We start from the raw sequence: 15,382 nt of genomic DNA on the forward strand, positions 1-15,382 counted from the left end.
CTCTAAGTAGGGATTTTGCTTTCTAAAACTCTTCAAGAATTACAAAGACCCCATTCTCCATGATGTGATTATTTTACATCTCATGCCTGTATCAAAACAGCTCATATGTCCCATAAATATACACACCAACTATGTACTCATAAAATTAAAAATTTTAAAAATTAAAAAAAGAATTACAAAGACTAAAAAGATAATACTATTCAGTTCTAGCTAGCAAGAGTCTGGTGAGATGGGTATTCATACAATGTTGATGGAAACTGAAATTGGTATAACCTTTCTGGAAAGCAAAATGGCACTGTGTGACAGCAGCCCTAAAAATGGTCATGCCCTTTTACCCAGTCAGCCTATGCTAAGGGGTCTAAGGAAACCACCAGAGATGTAAAGGAAAATTCAACCATCATCCATTTACTCATTCACTTAACAAATATTTGATACCTGCTAAATGTCAGGTGTTAATTCTAGACTCTGTGATCAAGACCAGCCTTTGTCCTCAAGGAGTTTTAAATGAAAAATTAGAAACACTATTGTTAGCGGTGGAAGTTATCTGAGTTACCGGCAGCAAATCCGTATGGGTCTGCAGCAACCTCAGTTCTTGCCTCCTCGGAAGAAAGAATTCAACTGAGGGGCATATGACAGAAGAAGAAACTGAGGCACGTTTTAGAGCAGGAGTGGAAGTTTATTAAAAAGCTTTAGAGGCCGGGCGCGGTGGCTCATGCCTGTAATCCCAGCACTTTGGGAGGCCGAGGCGGGTGGATCACGAGGTGAGGAGCTTGAGACCGTCTTGGCTAACACGGTGAAACCTTGTCTCTACTAAAAATACAAAAAATTAGCTGGGCGTGGTGGCAGATGCATGTAGTCGCAGCGACTTGGGGGGCTGAGGCAGGAGAATGGCGTGAACCCGGGAGGCGGAGCTTGCAGTGAGCCGAGATCGCGCCACTGCACTCCAGCGTGGGTGACAGAGGGAGGCTCCATCTCAAAATAAAAAAGAAAAAGAAAAAGAAAAAAAGCTTTAGAGCAGGAATGGAAAGAAGGAAGAAGGTAAAGAACACTTGGAAGAGGGCCAAGTGGGCATCTTGGAGGTCAAAGTGCCCCGTTTGACCTTGGACTTTTCTACGCCTTGGGTTTTCTACGCCGGCCTACTTCTGGCATCTTGCGTCCCATTTCCCTTGATTCTTCCCTTACCGTGAGCTGCCCACTTGCACGGTGGCCTGCTAGCACTTAAGAGGTGAGCATGCGCAGTGTATTTACTGGAGTCATACGCATGCTCAACTGAGGCGTTCTTCCCTTTTCCAGTGCAATGCCCCCAGAAGCTCATATACCAGTTAAACTCTGCCATTTTGCCTCTTAATGGCCGTGCTTGAGCCCACTCGCCCAGTTCCTGAGATTTTTTTTTTTTTTTGAGACAGAGTCTCACTGTGTCGTCCAGGCTGGAGTGTAGTGGTGCAATCTCGGCTCACTGCCACCTCTGCCTACTGGGTTCAAGTGATTTTCCTGCCTTCTGAGTAGCTGGGATTACAGGCGCCCGCCACCATGCCCAGCTAATTTTTGTATTTTTAGTAGATATGGGGTTTCACTATGTTGGCCAGGCTGGTCTTGAACTCCTGACCTCCTGATCCGCCTGCCTCAGCCTCCCAAAGTACTGGGATTACAGATGTGAGCCACTGCGTCCAGCCCAATTCCTGAGATCTTACTGGGGAGCTTCCAATCACCAGTTACAGGTGTTTTTATATATTGGGAAACTGCCTTTCCCTGGTGCTGGCTACAGCCAATTATTAGGTTTGCAAAGCAGCATGACAACGGTCTGAGCATCACCTGATGGTCACCTGACTTTCCTGGTGGGGTGTAGGGGGAGCCCTCTCCTGTCTTTCTCATGCCTGATTAGCTACCTACTGTAATACCATGAATGTGCAATAATAGAACATAAGTCAAAAAATTATGTTCATCCATAAAGTAGAATATTATGAACCTTAAAAATTATGTTTTGAAGAATTATTAATACAAGGGGATATATGCTGATTGTATAATGTTATTTTTAAAAAACAAAAGCTTTATTTAGCATAATACCAATTTTGTTAAAAGATAATGCAAATAATTATACAGAAAACAGCTGAAAGGAAATATACCAAAATGGTAATAAGGGTTATCTCTGGTTGATGGGATAATGGATGATTTTTAGTTTTTCTTTATATTTTTCTACACTTAAAAAATGTTGTATAATAAGCATATGCTACATTTATAACTAGAAAAATGCGTATTTTCAAAGAGAGAAATTTAAGGCTAAAATGTTTGCAGTGTGCAAGGAAAATGAGAGTTATTTTCTAGTGTTTATAGTGGGTATTCCATCATCCTAGGGGTCAAGGAAGGAGAGGCCTTCAGGGAAGGTAAGAGTAAATAAGAGAGACAGCCTATTTTCTGGTTGTGTGGTCTCTTTTTACCTCCCTTCTGCTTGGCATAGCATATGACCAATCAATAAGAGGCTGATTTGCTGAAAAATCACAGGAATGCATCCTTCTCTCACTGGGTATTCCTTTTTCAGAGGTGTTGGGGTTGGGGGGGTGACATTCCTTTTGTACTGCCTTGCAAATGCCATCTTCATTCATATAGCAGACCACAATGCACTATCATTTCCTTTCTAGGGTTTTTTCTTTTTTCAATTTTGGGTGGATGCTATTAGCAAATTCTTATCTTTTTGCAAATATGAGAGTTGTATGATTTTTATTTTCAGCGAAAACTGAACCACCTCGGATTTTCAGTGTGAAACCAGTTTTGGGCATCAAACGAATGATTCAAATTGAATGGATAAAGCCTGAGTTGGCACCTGTTTCATCTGATTTAAAATACACACTTCGATTCAGGACAGTCAATAGTACCAGCTGGGTAAGTTATGCCATTATAATAATATTCCTATTAGACGCCCAGAGGAAAAGAATCATTGACAACTATTGTTGACCTGGAATCATTATTTCACTTTTTACATTAAAAATAGAAGAGAGACATTGCTAAGTACTTCTCCTCCCAGTTTTCCATTTTTCCATCTGGACCTTTTAGATTGGAAGAGTGTTCTACAATAGGCATTTTTGCCTTCTGAGCGCAGGGACATAATAAAGAGTGAGAAATTTACTTCTGCATTATATGCAAGTTTGTGTCTGGCTGTGCTGGCTACCAGAGAGTCTATGGTTTGGCCATTTTATTTTTTATTTTTCTGACCTTTTATAAAATCATGAGGTATAACATACATTTGGAAAGGTGAACAAAACATAATATTACATTTAACAAATTATTATTAAGTCAGTGCTCATGTAGAAACCACTGCAGTCAAGAATAGAACATCTCCAGGATGCCAGAGCCCTCTGCTTGCCCTTTGCTCATGACCTCCGTTAGAGCTAACTGTTACCCTGATTTTCATGGTCATCTTCTTTGCTTTCACTTTTTACCATTTAAGCCTGCATCACTGAAGAACATAGTTTAAGAGACTATGCCCTGTTTCCTTGAGTCCCAGGATGAAGAAGCACCCAGTAGAAATAGAGGAGGAGCATATAAAGGGAATCCATATATTTTGTATTTTCTAATGTTTGGCTTCTATCTCTCAATATTGTGCTTTTAAGACTTACTCATGCTATATAATGCTGTAGTTTATACATTTTCATTGCTGTGTAGTATCCCATCATATGAACATGATAGAATGGTAGCTTTAATTTGCATTTACCTGACCTTTAATGAAGTTGCACACCTTTTCACATGTTTACTGGCCCTTTGGATTCCTTCTTCTGGAAGTGCTGATTTAAGCCTTTTGCATGTTTTTTCTGTTGGCTGGTCTGCCTGATTTTTCAATTGATTTGTAGGCATTCCTTATATATTCTATTTATGAGTCTTTTGTTTGTTACGTGTATTGCAAACATCTTTCACTATGTGGCATGACGTTTCACTCTCTTAATGGTGACTTTTGAGGAACAGTCACTTAGTTTTAATATGGTTAAAGTTTTATCAGTCTTTACCTTTATGCTTAATGCCTTTTGTGCCTTAGGAAATGTTTTCTTACCTCAAAGTCGAGAAAATATTCTGCAGTTTCCATCAATGCAGCCTGAAATTGTATCATCTTTTTGTAATCATCTCATATTTATTGCCTTTTTATAAATTTTAGACAGGGTCTCACTTTCTTACCCAGGCTGGAGTGCAGTGGTGTGATTACAGCTCATTGCAGCCTTGAACTCTTGGGCTCAAACGATCCTCCTGCCTCAGCCTCTCGAGCAGCTAGGACTACAGGCATATGCCACCATGCCTGGCTGATTTTTAAAATTTTTTTGTAGTGTTGCCCAGGTTGGTCTTGAGCTCCTGGTCTTAAGTGATCCTCCTCCCTCAGCCTCCCAAAGTTCTGAGATTACAGGTGTGAGCCATCATGAGCAGCCACATTATTGACTTTTAATCAACTACTAGCCAATTAAATCTTTAAGACTTTTTACTTCCTGAAGACTTGCTAGTAAAACATACCTCTACTGTCTTATCATTTGTTGGTTTTTAACCTAAGTTCAGGTGTTTTATTTATTCTTATTGAATTTCTTCATGTTGGTCTTTTCTATCATTCCAGCCTATTTAGAATCCTGTTTGGTCACCCAAAACTTATGATTAACTTTTTACTTTTTAACTTTTCAGTATCCCCAGATTTGATAACACTTCCTTCTATACCTTTACCTAATTATTAATAAAAATGGTGACTACATCAGAGCCCTGCGGTAAACCAGTAGAAACCATCCAGAGGATCAACCCCTCCTTTGGATATGGTCATTTATTCAGGTTTCTATGAATATACCTAATTACCACTATCATCATTCAGCCTACTTTTTTTTTATCTTGTCCAGGAGGCTATCATGCGACCCTTTCCTTTGTGGAAACCCATAGACACCTTGTTTACTGCAGCATCCTCTCCTTGTCCGGAACTCTTTCAGAAAAGCATTATTTGTCCTATTTATGCAGAATTTTTGCTCCTTAGTTCAGCTAAATCCGGGTTCTTGTGTCAACAGGAAAAATTAGGCACGTGGACACATTGAAGGGTGAGGAGAGAGGAATTTATTGGGCGAAAAGGAAAAAAGAGAAAAAGCTCTCAGCAAAGCGAGATGGGCTCCTGCTAACAGGCTACCACCTCACAGATTGAATACCAGGCCATCACACAGGAGCTGAAGAGGCCAGGCTCCTTCCCTCTGCACAAAGTGTGAACTTCCCGTGGCTCCACCCCATTCTCCCAGTGCACAGGCTGGTCCCCAGTCCGTCGTGGACATGCGCGGACAAGACCCTGGGCAGGTTTCCTCATTTGCACAAAATCATCTGATGTAAACTCTTGGGCGGGTCGGAGATTCTCTGGGAACCCCCCTTATCTGCCTTCTGCCTCTATCACTGTGTTCAGAGAGATGATAATGGCCACTTCTCCCCCCCAGCTTCCTTTCTAAGCCAGCTCTGGAACCGTTCTCTTTCAACCTGCCTACATGGAACATTAGATTCATTAATTGTAGTTTGGGGAACCCCTAAGCAGGGCAGTCCCCGGCACAGCACAAGCTCCTCTTCATACCACATGTCATGGTCTCTGTGAACCTGAGAAACTTCTGGGATAATCTACTGGCTATAAATGCTTAATTCCTTCTGTTTGGCTGAGTGCAGAGTCACTACAGCTGCTGGTATAGGATTCAACAAGAAAAATAAACCAGGACCAGAGTCCCTCTGGAAAATTACTATACCACATATAACACTAAGTGAGGGCAACAAGTATAAACTACCCAACCCTTGGCATCCTGTACCCCGTCTCTTTGACAAACTCACCCACATCTGTACTCATCTTTGCTTCCTGCCAGTCCCCAAGGTAAAATGTCCTGCTTCCTGTTTTCCTGGAGGATGCAGGAAGGAAGGTGGAAGTCTGTACTACTCTTTCTCTCTCCTTAGCTAGCTTTCTTTCTTTCTTTCTTTCTTTTGAGATGGAGTTTCACTCTTGTTACCCAGGCTGGAGTGAAATGGCACGATCTTGGCTCACTGCAACTTCCACCTCCGTGGTTCAAGTGATTCTCCTGCCTCAGCCTCCCAAGTAGCTGCGATTACAGGCTTGTGCCACCACACCTGGCTAATTTTTTGTATTTTTAATAGAGATGGGGTTTCACATGTTGGTCAGGCTGGTCTCGAACCCCTGACCTCAGGTGATCCACCTGCCTCAGCCTCCCAAAGTGTTGGGATTATGGGCGTGAGCCACCATGCCTGGCCTTCTCCTTAGCTTTCAAATACAAGCAGTTATCCTCAGTTGCAATCCCAGCTAAACCCAACTCTGCTCTTCCCAACCTTCTATCAAAGATTTCCATTGTTGATGGAAAAGGGTCCACATTATTAACTCTGTGAGACCTGGCCTCTACCCACCCCTTCACACTCTTGCTCTTGCCTCTCTGGTCATTCTGAATGGCTTGTTTCCCTTGCATCGTGTTCTCTCACTCTTTTTGTGCCTCTTCCTAGAACACCCTCTGCTTTTGCACCTCTCCTGCCCTAATCTCTTCACCTTTCAGAACTCAGGCCTGACATATTTCCTTCTGAGGGCCTGGGCCTGGTCCCTCCTCTGCATGCTTCTGTCATTGCACTTAACAGCAATGCATTTCAACTTTCTCTTCCAGTTACACTGTAAGTTCTTCAAATGCAGGACCTTAGTTTTCATCTGTTTTCCCTTTGCCTGGTGCATGCCTGTGCTCAATAAATATTTGTTTAAATGTAGCCATGTAAAACTAATGCTAAAATTCCAACATGTCCATATAACAAGACCCATATTTGTATGATATTATGAGTAACAAAGAGCTTCCTTATACTCCAAATTATTTAATCCTTGCAAATATCCTGTAATTGAGGCCTTGCTATCCCCATTTTTGCAGATTAGGAAATCAAGATGTTGAAAGCTCAAATGGTCTATTCAAGATCACAGGGCTTGTCAGTTGCAAACCTAAGCTCAGGTTTTCTGTCTCCCAGGTTTGCCATCCATGTGACCATACCTCAACACCCTCCAGATTCTTTTGTGGCCCTAGTCTAAAGGGTTTGCACCTTTATATAATAAAGCCATGTGAGCCTCTTAGAAAGGGATCTCAAAACTATTTTAAGAATTTGATTTATGGACTGGGTACAGTGGCTCATGCCTGTAATCCCAGCACTTTGGGAGGCCGAGGTGGGTGGATCACCTGAGATCAGGAGTTAGGGACCAGCCTGGCCAACATAGTGAAACCCTGTCTCTACGAAAAATACAAAAAATTAGCTGGGCATGGCCGAGCACAGTGGCTCACGCCTGTGATCCCAGCACTTTGGGAGGCCGAGGCAGGTGGATCATGAGGTTAGGAGATTGAGACCATCCTGGCCAACACGGTGAAACCCCGTCCCTCTAAAAATACAAAAAATTAGCCGGGCGTGTTGGCAGGCACCTGTAGTCCCAGCTACTCGGGAGGCTGAGGCAGGAGAATGGCATGAACCCAGGAGACGGAGCTTGCAGTGAGCCGAGATCACCACTGTACTCCAGCCTGGGTGACAGAGAAAGACTCTGTCTCGGGGAAAAAAAAAAAAAAAAAAAAATTAGCCCGGCGTGGTGGTGCGGACCTGTAGCCCCAGCTACTGGGGAGGCTGAGGCAGGAGAATCGCTTGAACCCAGGAGGCAGAGGTTGCAGTGAGCCAAGATCGTGCCACTGCACTCCAGCCTGGGCAACAGAGTCAGAAAAAAACCAAACACACACACACAGAATTTGATTCAGGTTTTGTATCAGAACTTCTGACTCATCTATTAAGACAAACACTTCGGGTGAGTTAGGATTTGGCACAAAGCATAGATCGTTAACAGTGAACCTGATGAAGCTAATTAATGTTTTGGTAGGGTTCCATTGCCTGTGTGGAGCTGGGGAAGTTTTGGATCTAAGCCTGTATATAAAGGATCAAAATTGATCCTGGATCCTGTCGGGACCAGAGGCACCTTGGCAGGTCAAAATAACAAAGTAAAGGAGCCTTACAGGCACCTTGATTGAAAGACTGCGCAGTGGTTTCATCTTCTCTGAGGCAGGGGCTGGGAGGAAGAGGCTTCCGTGGCTACATTAGGCAGAACTTTCTGAGTATGAACGTGATGAAAACCTCTACACAGGCTGAGCATGTGCTAAGGGTACAACAAAGCAGGAGGAAAAATTGAAAGGTTAAAAAGAAGAATATTATATATTTTTTAAAGCATGACAAGTAAAATAGAGCTTTATTAGACTTCCTTACACTTGCTGTATGGATTAGTGTTTTTATTTTAAATCACATATGGAGGGCACCATGTGGTTGGGCCTTTCCTGGCAGTCTTAATCCTGTTCTAGTTGGATCCCTAATTAACAACAGGTGTCTCAAGTTACACTCTCCAAAAACCTAGTCTGCTGTCACAGCATCTCCAGGGCCTGTTTGAAGAAGATGCTCAGGGAACCTGGGATTTAGCCCCCAAAGTGTCACTGCCTCTTCCTGTTCCACCTGCATCTCACCAGGCTGGGAGTTCCAAAGTCCATCTGCGGCTGTCAGCTTTCTGCATAGACACATACCCTCCTTCTGCCCAATTTCCTTAAAGCACAGGAGCTGCAGTTAGGTACTAATTTTCACAGCTGGGACATTGATGTAAGTAGTATCAGGACTTCCTTCTCTTGCAGGATCCATGGGACTATGCTGTGTGCATACTAGTTAAATAGATGTGCCTATTAGTGCAGTTTATTTTTTATTAATCAGCTCAAAATAAGCTTTATAAACCTTTAGGTTTTGGGTTTTATAAACTTTAGGTTTATAAAGCTAATATTGAGCTAAATGTTTATATTGAACTAAAGGTTTATATTGCAGCAACAATGACTGTGCTCAGAAAAGGAATAGCTAAATGTTAGTTTCTCTTGGAGAGCTGAGTCCCAGAAATTATATAAAGCAACACCTTCACTTTATCAATGAGAAGCTGACATCTAGAGAAAATAACTGATTTATTTACCTCTTTTCTCCCCAAGAGAGTATCAAAATTAATTTATACATTCAGGCCGTTGAGACTTTCAGCAGCTTGACTGGTCACCCAAAGACCAATGCTTTGAGGTGAAAGATTTGGGTAAAACGAAAAAGCCGAGGAGTGAAGAAATCTGTGTTCTGATCCCATTCTGTAGATCTTCTAACTTTCATTTAAATGGTTATTTAACTTTCCTGGGTCTCGTGGATGACATGAGGATTGCATTTGATGCAGCTAAGGTCTCTGTTTCTGCTGTTCCATGAGGCAGTGTCTCTAGGTGTTGGAGTCACCTCCTAGGCTCAGGTTGCCCTGAGTCATGAGGCTTGCGTCTTCTAGAACAGCAAGCAGCAGAGCTCTGCTCACTCAGACCAGGCCAGAGGCAGGAATCTCTGCCCCATAAGCTTAGATACAGGAAATGGGAAGGGAGTTGGTGGTTCATGGGGATGTTCATATCTGTGTAGGTACCAGTTGTTCCCAGGCACATATGGAAGTCTGTGAATGAAAATGATATATTTTAAAATTTGATTTAGAGTGTTACTAGTTCTAAAAATGTAAAAGTATGCTGGGTAGTGAAGAGGAAAATGGGAGGATAACATGTGTGGTCTCCATTTCAGTTTAGGATTGTCTCTGTCTTGTAGATGGAAGTCAACTTCGCTAAGAACCGTAAGGATGAAAACCAAACCTACAACCTCACGGGGCTGCAGGCTTTTACAGAATATGTCGTAGCTCTGCAATGTGCAGTCAAGGAGTCAAAGTTCTGGAGTGACTGGAGCCAAGAAAAAATGGGAACGACTGAGGAAGAAGGCAAGCTACTCCCTGCAATTCCCATCCTGTCTGCTCTGGTGTAGGGCTGCTTTGGGCTAGACTCGGTGGGGTTTGTCAAGTGTCCTGGTTGGGAATCATGGAATCTCATGACCCCAGGGGCCCCCTGTGCTCCTGAGAGTGAGCCTGCACAACTTTGTGCCCCAAAGGCAAAAGATCACATTTTAATACTCAAGAGGTTCTTATACTATACCTGAAAGGGTATCATATCATTTGTTTTGTTTTGTTTTTGAGATGGAGTCTCACTCTGTCACCCAGGATGGAGTGCAGTGGTGTGATTTTGGCTCACTGCCACCACCACCTCCCGAGTTCAAGCGATTCTTGTGCCTCAGCCTCCCAAGTAGCTGGGATTACAGGGGCCCACCACCATGCCCGGCTAATTTTTGTATTTTTAGTAGAGAAGGGGTATCACCATGTTGGCTAGGCTAGTCTTGAACTCCTGACCTCAGGTGATCCACCCACCTTGGCCTCCCAAAGTGCTGGGATTACAGGCATGAGCCACTGTGCCCCGCCAGTATCATATCATTTGAAGGTATCCTGTGATAAATTAAAGATACATATTGTGAACCCTGTAGCTACTACTCAAAAAATAAATAAAGGTGTAACTAATGCAATTTAAAAAAATCACATTTTTAATGACAGTGAGGAAAGGAAAGAGGCGTGGATTGCAGGTTGATGGAGTGCTTATACTAAGTGTCAGTATGGTCATTAAGAGCAACGCTTCCAGTCAGTGGGCTTGGCTTAAATCCCAAGCCAGGTATCTTTGGGCAAGATACCTAATCTCTCAGTTCATTCTCAGCAGTTTCCTCACATTTATTCCCCTTTTCTATATTGAAATAGAATATGTAAGTTGAGTTTATAGTAGTACCTATTTTTTAGTATTATTTTAAAGATTAAATGAAATAATGTGTGTAGCCCATAGTAGATATTCACTAACTGCTAGATTTCCTATTCTTATTATTTATCCTCCTATTATTATTTTTAATCCTCCTAAAAGCACTATAAAATATGTAGAGTCACTCCCATTTTGGAAATGAGGAAACTGAGTTTCAGAGACACTAATAAACAGCTCAGGGTCACTCAGCATGTGTTACTTTTCTCAAGAGCCTTGCCCAGAGCCTGACCCTCAGTAGATGATCAATAAATGTGTGATGAATGTATCAGTTTTCTATTGCTGCTGTAACAATACAAATGTAGTGGCTTAATGCAACACTGATGTATTCTTTCATAGCTCTGGAAGTCAGATGTCCAAAATCAGTTTCACTGGGCTAAAGTCAAGATGTCAGCAGGGCCATTTCCTTCTGAGACTCTAAGTGGAGAATCTGTTTCCTTGCCTTTTCCAGCTTCCAGTGGCTGCCTGCATTCTTTGGCTTATGGTCCTTCTTCCATCTACAATACTTATCCCCCCATCATCACATCACCTTTCCCCACTCTTGTGTGTCAGACCTCTCTGCCTCCCTCTTATAAGGACTTTCGTGATCACAGTTAGGACCCACCTGGCTAATCCAAGATAATGTTCCCATCTCAAGATCCTTAACTTAATCACATCTGCAAAGTCCCTTTTACCATATAAGGAAACATTAACAGGTTCCAGGGATTTGGACAAGATTTTTTTTTTTTTTTTTTTTTTTTTGAGATGGAGTCTCGCTCTGTAGCCCAGGCTGGAGTGCATTGGCGCGATCTCCGCTTACTGCAAGCTCTGCCTCCCAAGTTCACGCCATTCTCCTGCCTCAGCCTCCCGAGTTGCTGGGACTACAGGCGCCCACCACCACGCCTGGCTAATTTTTTGTATTTTTACTAGAGATGGGGTTTCACCATGTTAGCCAGGATGGTCTTGATCTCTTGACCTCATGATCTGCCCGCCTCAGCCTCCCAAAGTGCTGGTATTATAGGCATGAGCCACCGTGCCCGGCCTGGACGAGATATTTTGAGGGCCGTTTTTCAGCCTAACAGTAAACGAATGACTAATTGGATGAATACTTGGTGATGGCCACACATCTTCTTCTGAATTATGGACAAGAAATTTTTAAATGCCCACCCTTCTAACCTTCCTCTGAGGCTTTAACCTTATTTATTTATAAGGGATGTGAGTTTTAGAATATGAATTCCCCCATGGCCATGATTTCAGGCCTCATGATTTCAGGTGGTTTAGGGATACCCATATTGTAATAGAAAATTAGATTTCAGTCTCATACCCAAGTTGCAGACTGGTCTCAGATAACATCTGGGGTCAACTTCTGTGCTACCTCATCCACACAATAATGATTTATTCCTTTGGATCCTGGTTGAGTTTCCAGTATTAACACTAGTGTTAACAGACGTTTGGTGCATTCACCCCTATGGTCAGATGCCTGGAACCAATTTGATGCCTTCTGAATTTTGTGTTCCCTACTGGAGATGTTCATGCAGTATCATTTAGCAAGTAGTTCTCTTCCTTTGCCTCACTTTTCAGCAGGCAAGCTGATGATTAAGTGCTCCCTTGGGTGCCATTGTATTTTGCCTAGCTCTTCCCCTGCCATGGCTGTCACTCTTCTTTCTAGTGACCTCCTGGTGCCATCGTGGCTCAGAGTCTCAAGCTTATCACAGACCAGCCAGTCCCTCGTGTCAGTTTTCTCAGCTTGTTTTGCTGCCAGAAACAAGATTTACTATTTCATCTGATTTATTAGTTCAGCTAGCTTGATTTAATTAGCAAACACCAGATGCTGGTGTTACCTATGCCTTTTGCTAATTAAACCAAATCAACACTTATTTATCAAAGTCACCACCAGAGAACTTTTGCTTTTGTCCTTCTTCATTTTTTCAGGATCCCAGAAGAAGCTGATTAAAATGCACCCCCCAGCCAGTCCTCATTTCTTGTTTTCAAATTTATAAAGCGTGTGTTTTCCTATTTCAACGAAATGCCATTTGTTTAATGCATACCACTTCAAACCTTTCTAATTGTTTGAAAACATATATTCTAGGTTGAATGTGAAGTACTGCCTATTTTCTTTTGGATTTCAATATATTGATTATTAGAGTTATTTACCCATATTTAGGCACTTAAATATCTACTCACTACATGATACAGATATAATTTGATTCAAATCCTGGCTTTATTTCTTAAAAGCTTGTGATATTGAATACCTGCTTAATTTCTCTATGCTTCAGAAATGATAATTAGTAACATTATTGCTGTATCTAATTACAGGGCTGTGGGCATTAAATGAGAAAATTCAGAGAAACTGACACTTGCTAAGAGTTAGCTTTTATTATTGTTGGTCTTTAGCAGGGGTACCTGTATATGTCTAATTGGTGGTGGTTGTAGGGATACCCATATTGTAATAGAAATAGTATAGCATCAATTGTTGCTGTATCAGTCCAGACAATTGATGCCTTTGAATATGTAGATATTTTGGTTGATTTGGAAAATTTTAATTTTTTTTTCAGAGTCCTTACGTTTCCCCCTTTGATTAAACTGAAAATCCATTATCAATGTATGGTTAATGGAAAGCTGGCTATAATAACTATAGAAGACTTACATGCTAGTGAGGCAGCAGTTTCACTAACAGCTGCATCTGTAGGAAGTCTATACTGAGAAGACTGTCTCTCTTTGGACCATATCTGCAGGAAATAGTGGCCTCAATGAAAGAAGAAAATATCAATTTAAACTCATTTATTATTACCATCTACGAAAACAAAATGGCTGCCTATGGGATAATTTTTTTTTTTTTTTTTTTTGAGACAGGTTCTCACTCTGTCACCCAGACTGAAAGGTAGTGGTGAGATCTCAGCTCACTGCAGCCTCTGCCTCCCAGGCTCAAGTGATCCTCCCACCTCAGCCTCCTGAGCAGCTGGGACTACAGACGTGTGCCACCATGCCCAGCTTGCCTATGGGCTAAATCCAAGAAGAATTTCACTCATATTTCTAGTCAAGTGCCTGGAATGATTATTTAATAATCAGTTTAGTTTTGCCTGTATCTATCCTTGAGATGAATATTTAGGACTGGGTAGTAATGAACACCTTGTCTTTAGATTTTTTTTTCTTACTCTCAATATTACTGGCCCTGGGTTTGACTCTCCACATGACTGGAACAGAGAGATTCTGCATGTGAGAGACGGAGTGAAGGTCCCTCTAATCCTGTGGGTTTCCTTGGAAGGTCTAATGACTTTGTAGCCCTGTACAAAGGCTGTCTTCTGGGAGGAACTTGGCCACTGCTTACATCTCATTGGCTTGTAGACAGGGTGAAACCAGCCTGTTGCTTCCTGTCTGAGAAACTTAAGTGCTGGCTGTCCTGTCTTCTGATTCAATAAAAGCCTTTGAGAAATCAGAAAACTCATGGCAGAGCTTTTGAGATGACACCTCAGTGGGATTCAGATGAAATAATATGTAAAGTCAATAATATGTAAAGTCAACACAGTTCAATCTCCTTATAAGCAATTCTAATGGAATTGCATTTATCTCATTGGGAGATCCTGGGCCTAACAGCTAGACTGTGTTAACTAGACTTTGGCTTTTGCAAGAGTAGTTGTAGAAGTGTGACTCTCCATTAAAGGCAAAACAAGTTATTAACTCAGTTGTACTTGGTACATTTTCCTCATTATAAAATTGTCTTTAGTTGGAGTTCAGTTATTTTGCTTTTTTTAAAACAATTCTTTTGAGACACGGCTTGCTCTGTTGCCCAGGATGGAATGCAATGGTGCGATCTCAGCTCACCGCAATCTCCGCTTCCCGGGTTCAAGCGATTCTCCTGCCTCAGCCTCCCGAGTAGCTGGGATTACAGGCACACACCACCACAGCCAGCTAATTTTTTACATTTTTTGGTAGAGACAGGGTTTCACCATTGGCCAGGCTGGTCTCGAACTCCTGACCTCAAGTGATCCACCTGCCTCGGCCTCCCAAAGTGCTGGGATTACAGGCATGAGCCACCGTGCCCAGCCAGTAATTATACTTGAAGATATCCAATCACCTACAGTTTAAAAGATCCCTGAAGACAATCTTTTACTTCTAAAAAATTGTTTGGATCTTGGTCTGAGTGGTAGACTTATTCTTTGTGGACCTAATTACATTATCTCCAGCCATGCTACTTGCTCAAGAAAAAATTCAGAGTGCAACTACTGCAGCTTTGACCAGGGACATTTACTCTCTTCTTCAAATCGTGGGCCACTAGCCTTTTTGACATTTGTTTAGAACTCTCTGCTTTCCTCTCATGGCTAAGGTGGGTGGAACATTCTCTAATCAGTAGCTCAGCATTTTGATATCTCAGGTGCATGTCAGGGCGTTCAACTATAAATTGCCAGTGAGCCATCTCCTGACAAAACTTGCTTGCGACAGGGTATTTGAGAGATACAGTCCAGAAATCAAGCGAAATGTAAATTCCTTGTTTTTTGTAAGTTTCATCTCTGTATGGTTAGATCATCAGAAGCCTGTACACTTGGACTATTGTCTCAGACTGTGTTGTTTACTGGGAAAAGGTATGTGTCAGGGTTTATGCCCTGGCTATTTATGGAAAACAACTATGAAAAATGCACATATATGGTATTTCTGTGCTTTTGCTCTATTGGGATTGCAGATACTGGCTTTTACAT

At 42.0% G+C, this 15,382-nt stretch overlaps 1 protein-coding gene across 4 annotated transcripts in view; it reads left to right on the top strand.

The window, feature by feature from the left end:
• The window catches only part of IL31RA (interleukin 31 receptor A), a 71,842-nt gene that overhangs the window by 29,013 nt on the left and 27,447 nt on the right, over positions 1–15,382 (top strand). For all 4 annotated transcript variants that reach the window (XM_012497403.2, XM_012497404.2, XM_030797837.1 and 1 more), the window contains 2 exons: positions 2,726–2,877; positions 9,634–9,799. In XM_012497403.2, coding sequence (XP_012352857.1) covers positions 2,726–2,877; positions 9,634–9,799 — 318 coding nt within the window. The remainder of the gene's footprint in view (positions 1–2,725; positions 2,878–9,633; positions 9,800–15,382) is intronic.

The sequence above is a fragment of the Nomascus leucogenys genome, chromosome 18 (genome assembly GCF_006542625.1).
Source record: "Nomascus leucogenys isolate Asia chromosome 18, Asia_NLE_v1, whole genome shotgun sequence".
In the NCBI taxonomy this organism is placed as follows: domain Eukaryota; kingdom Metazoa; phylum Chordata; class Mammalia; order Primates; family Hylobatidae; genus Nomascus; species Nomascus leucogenys.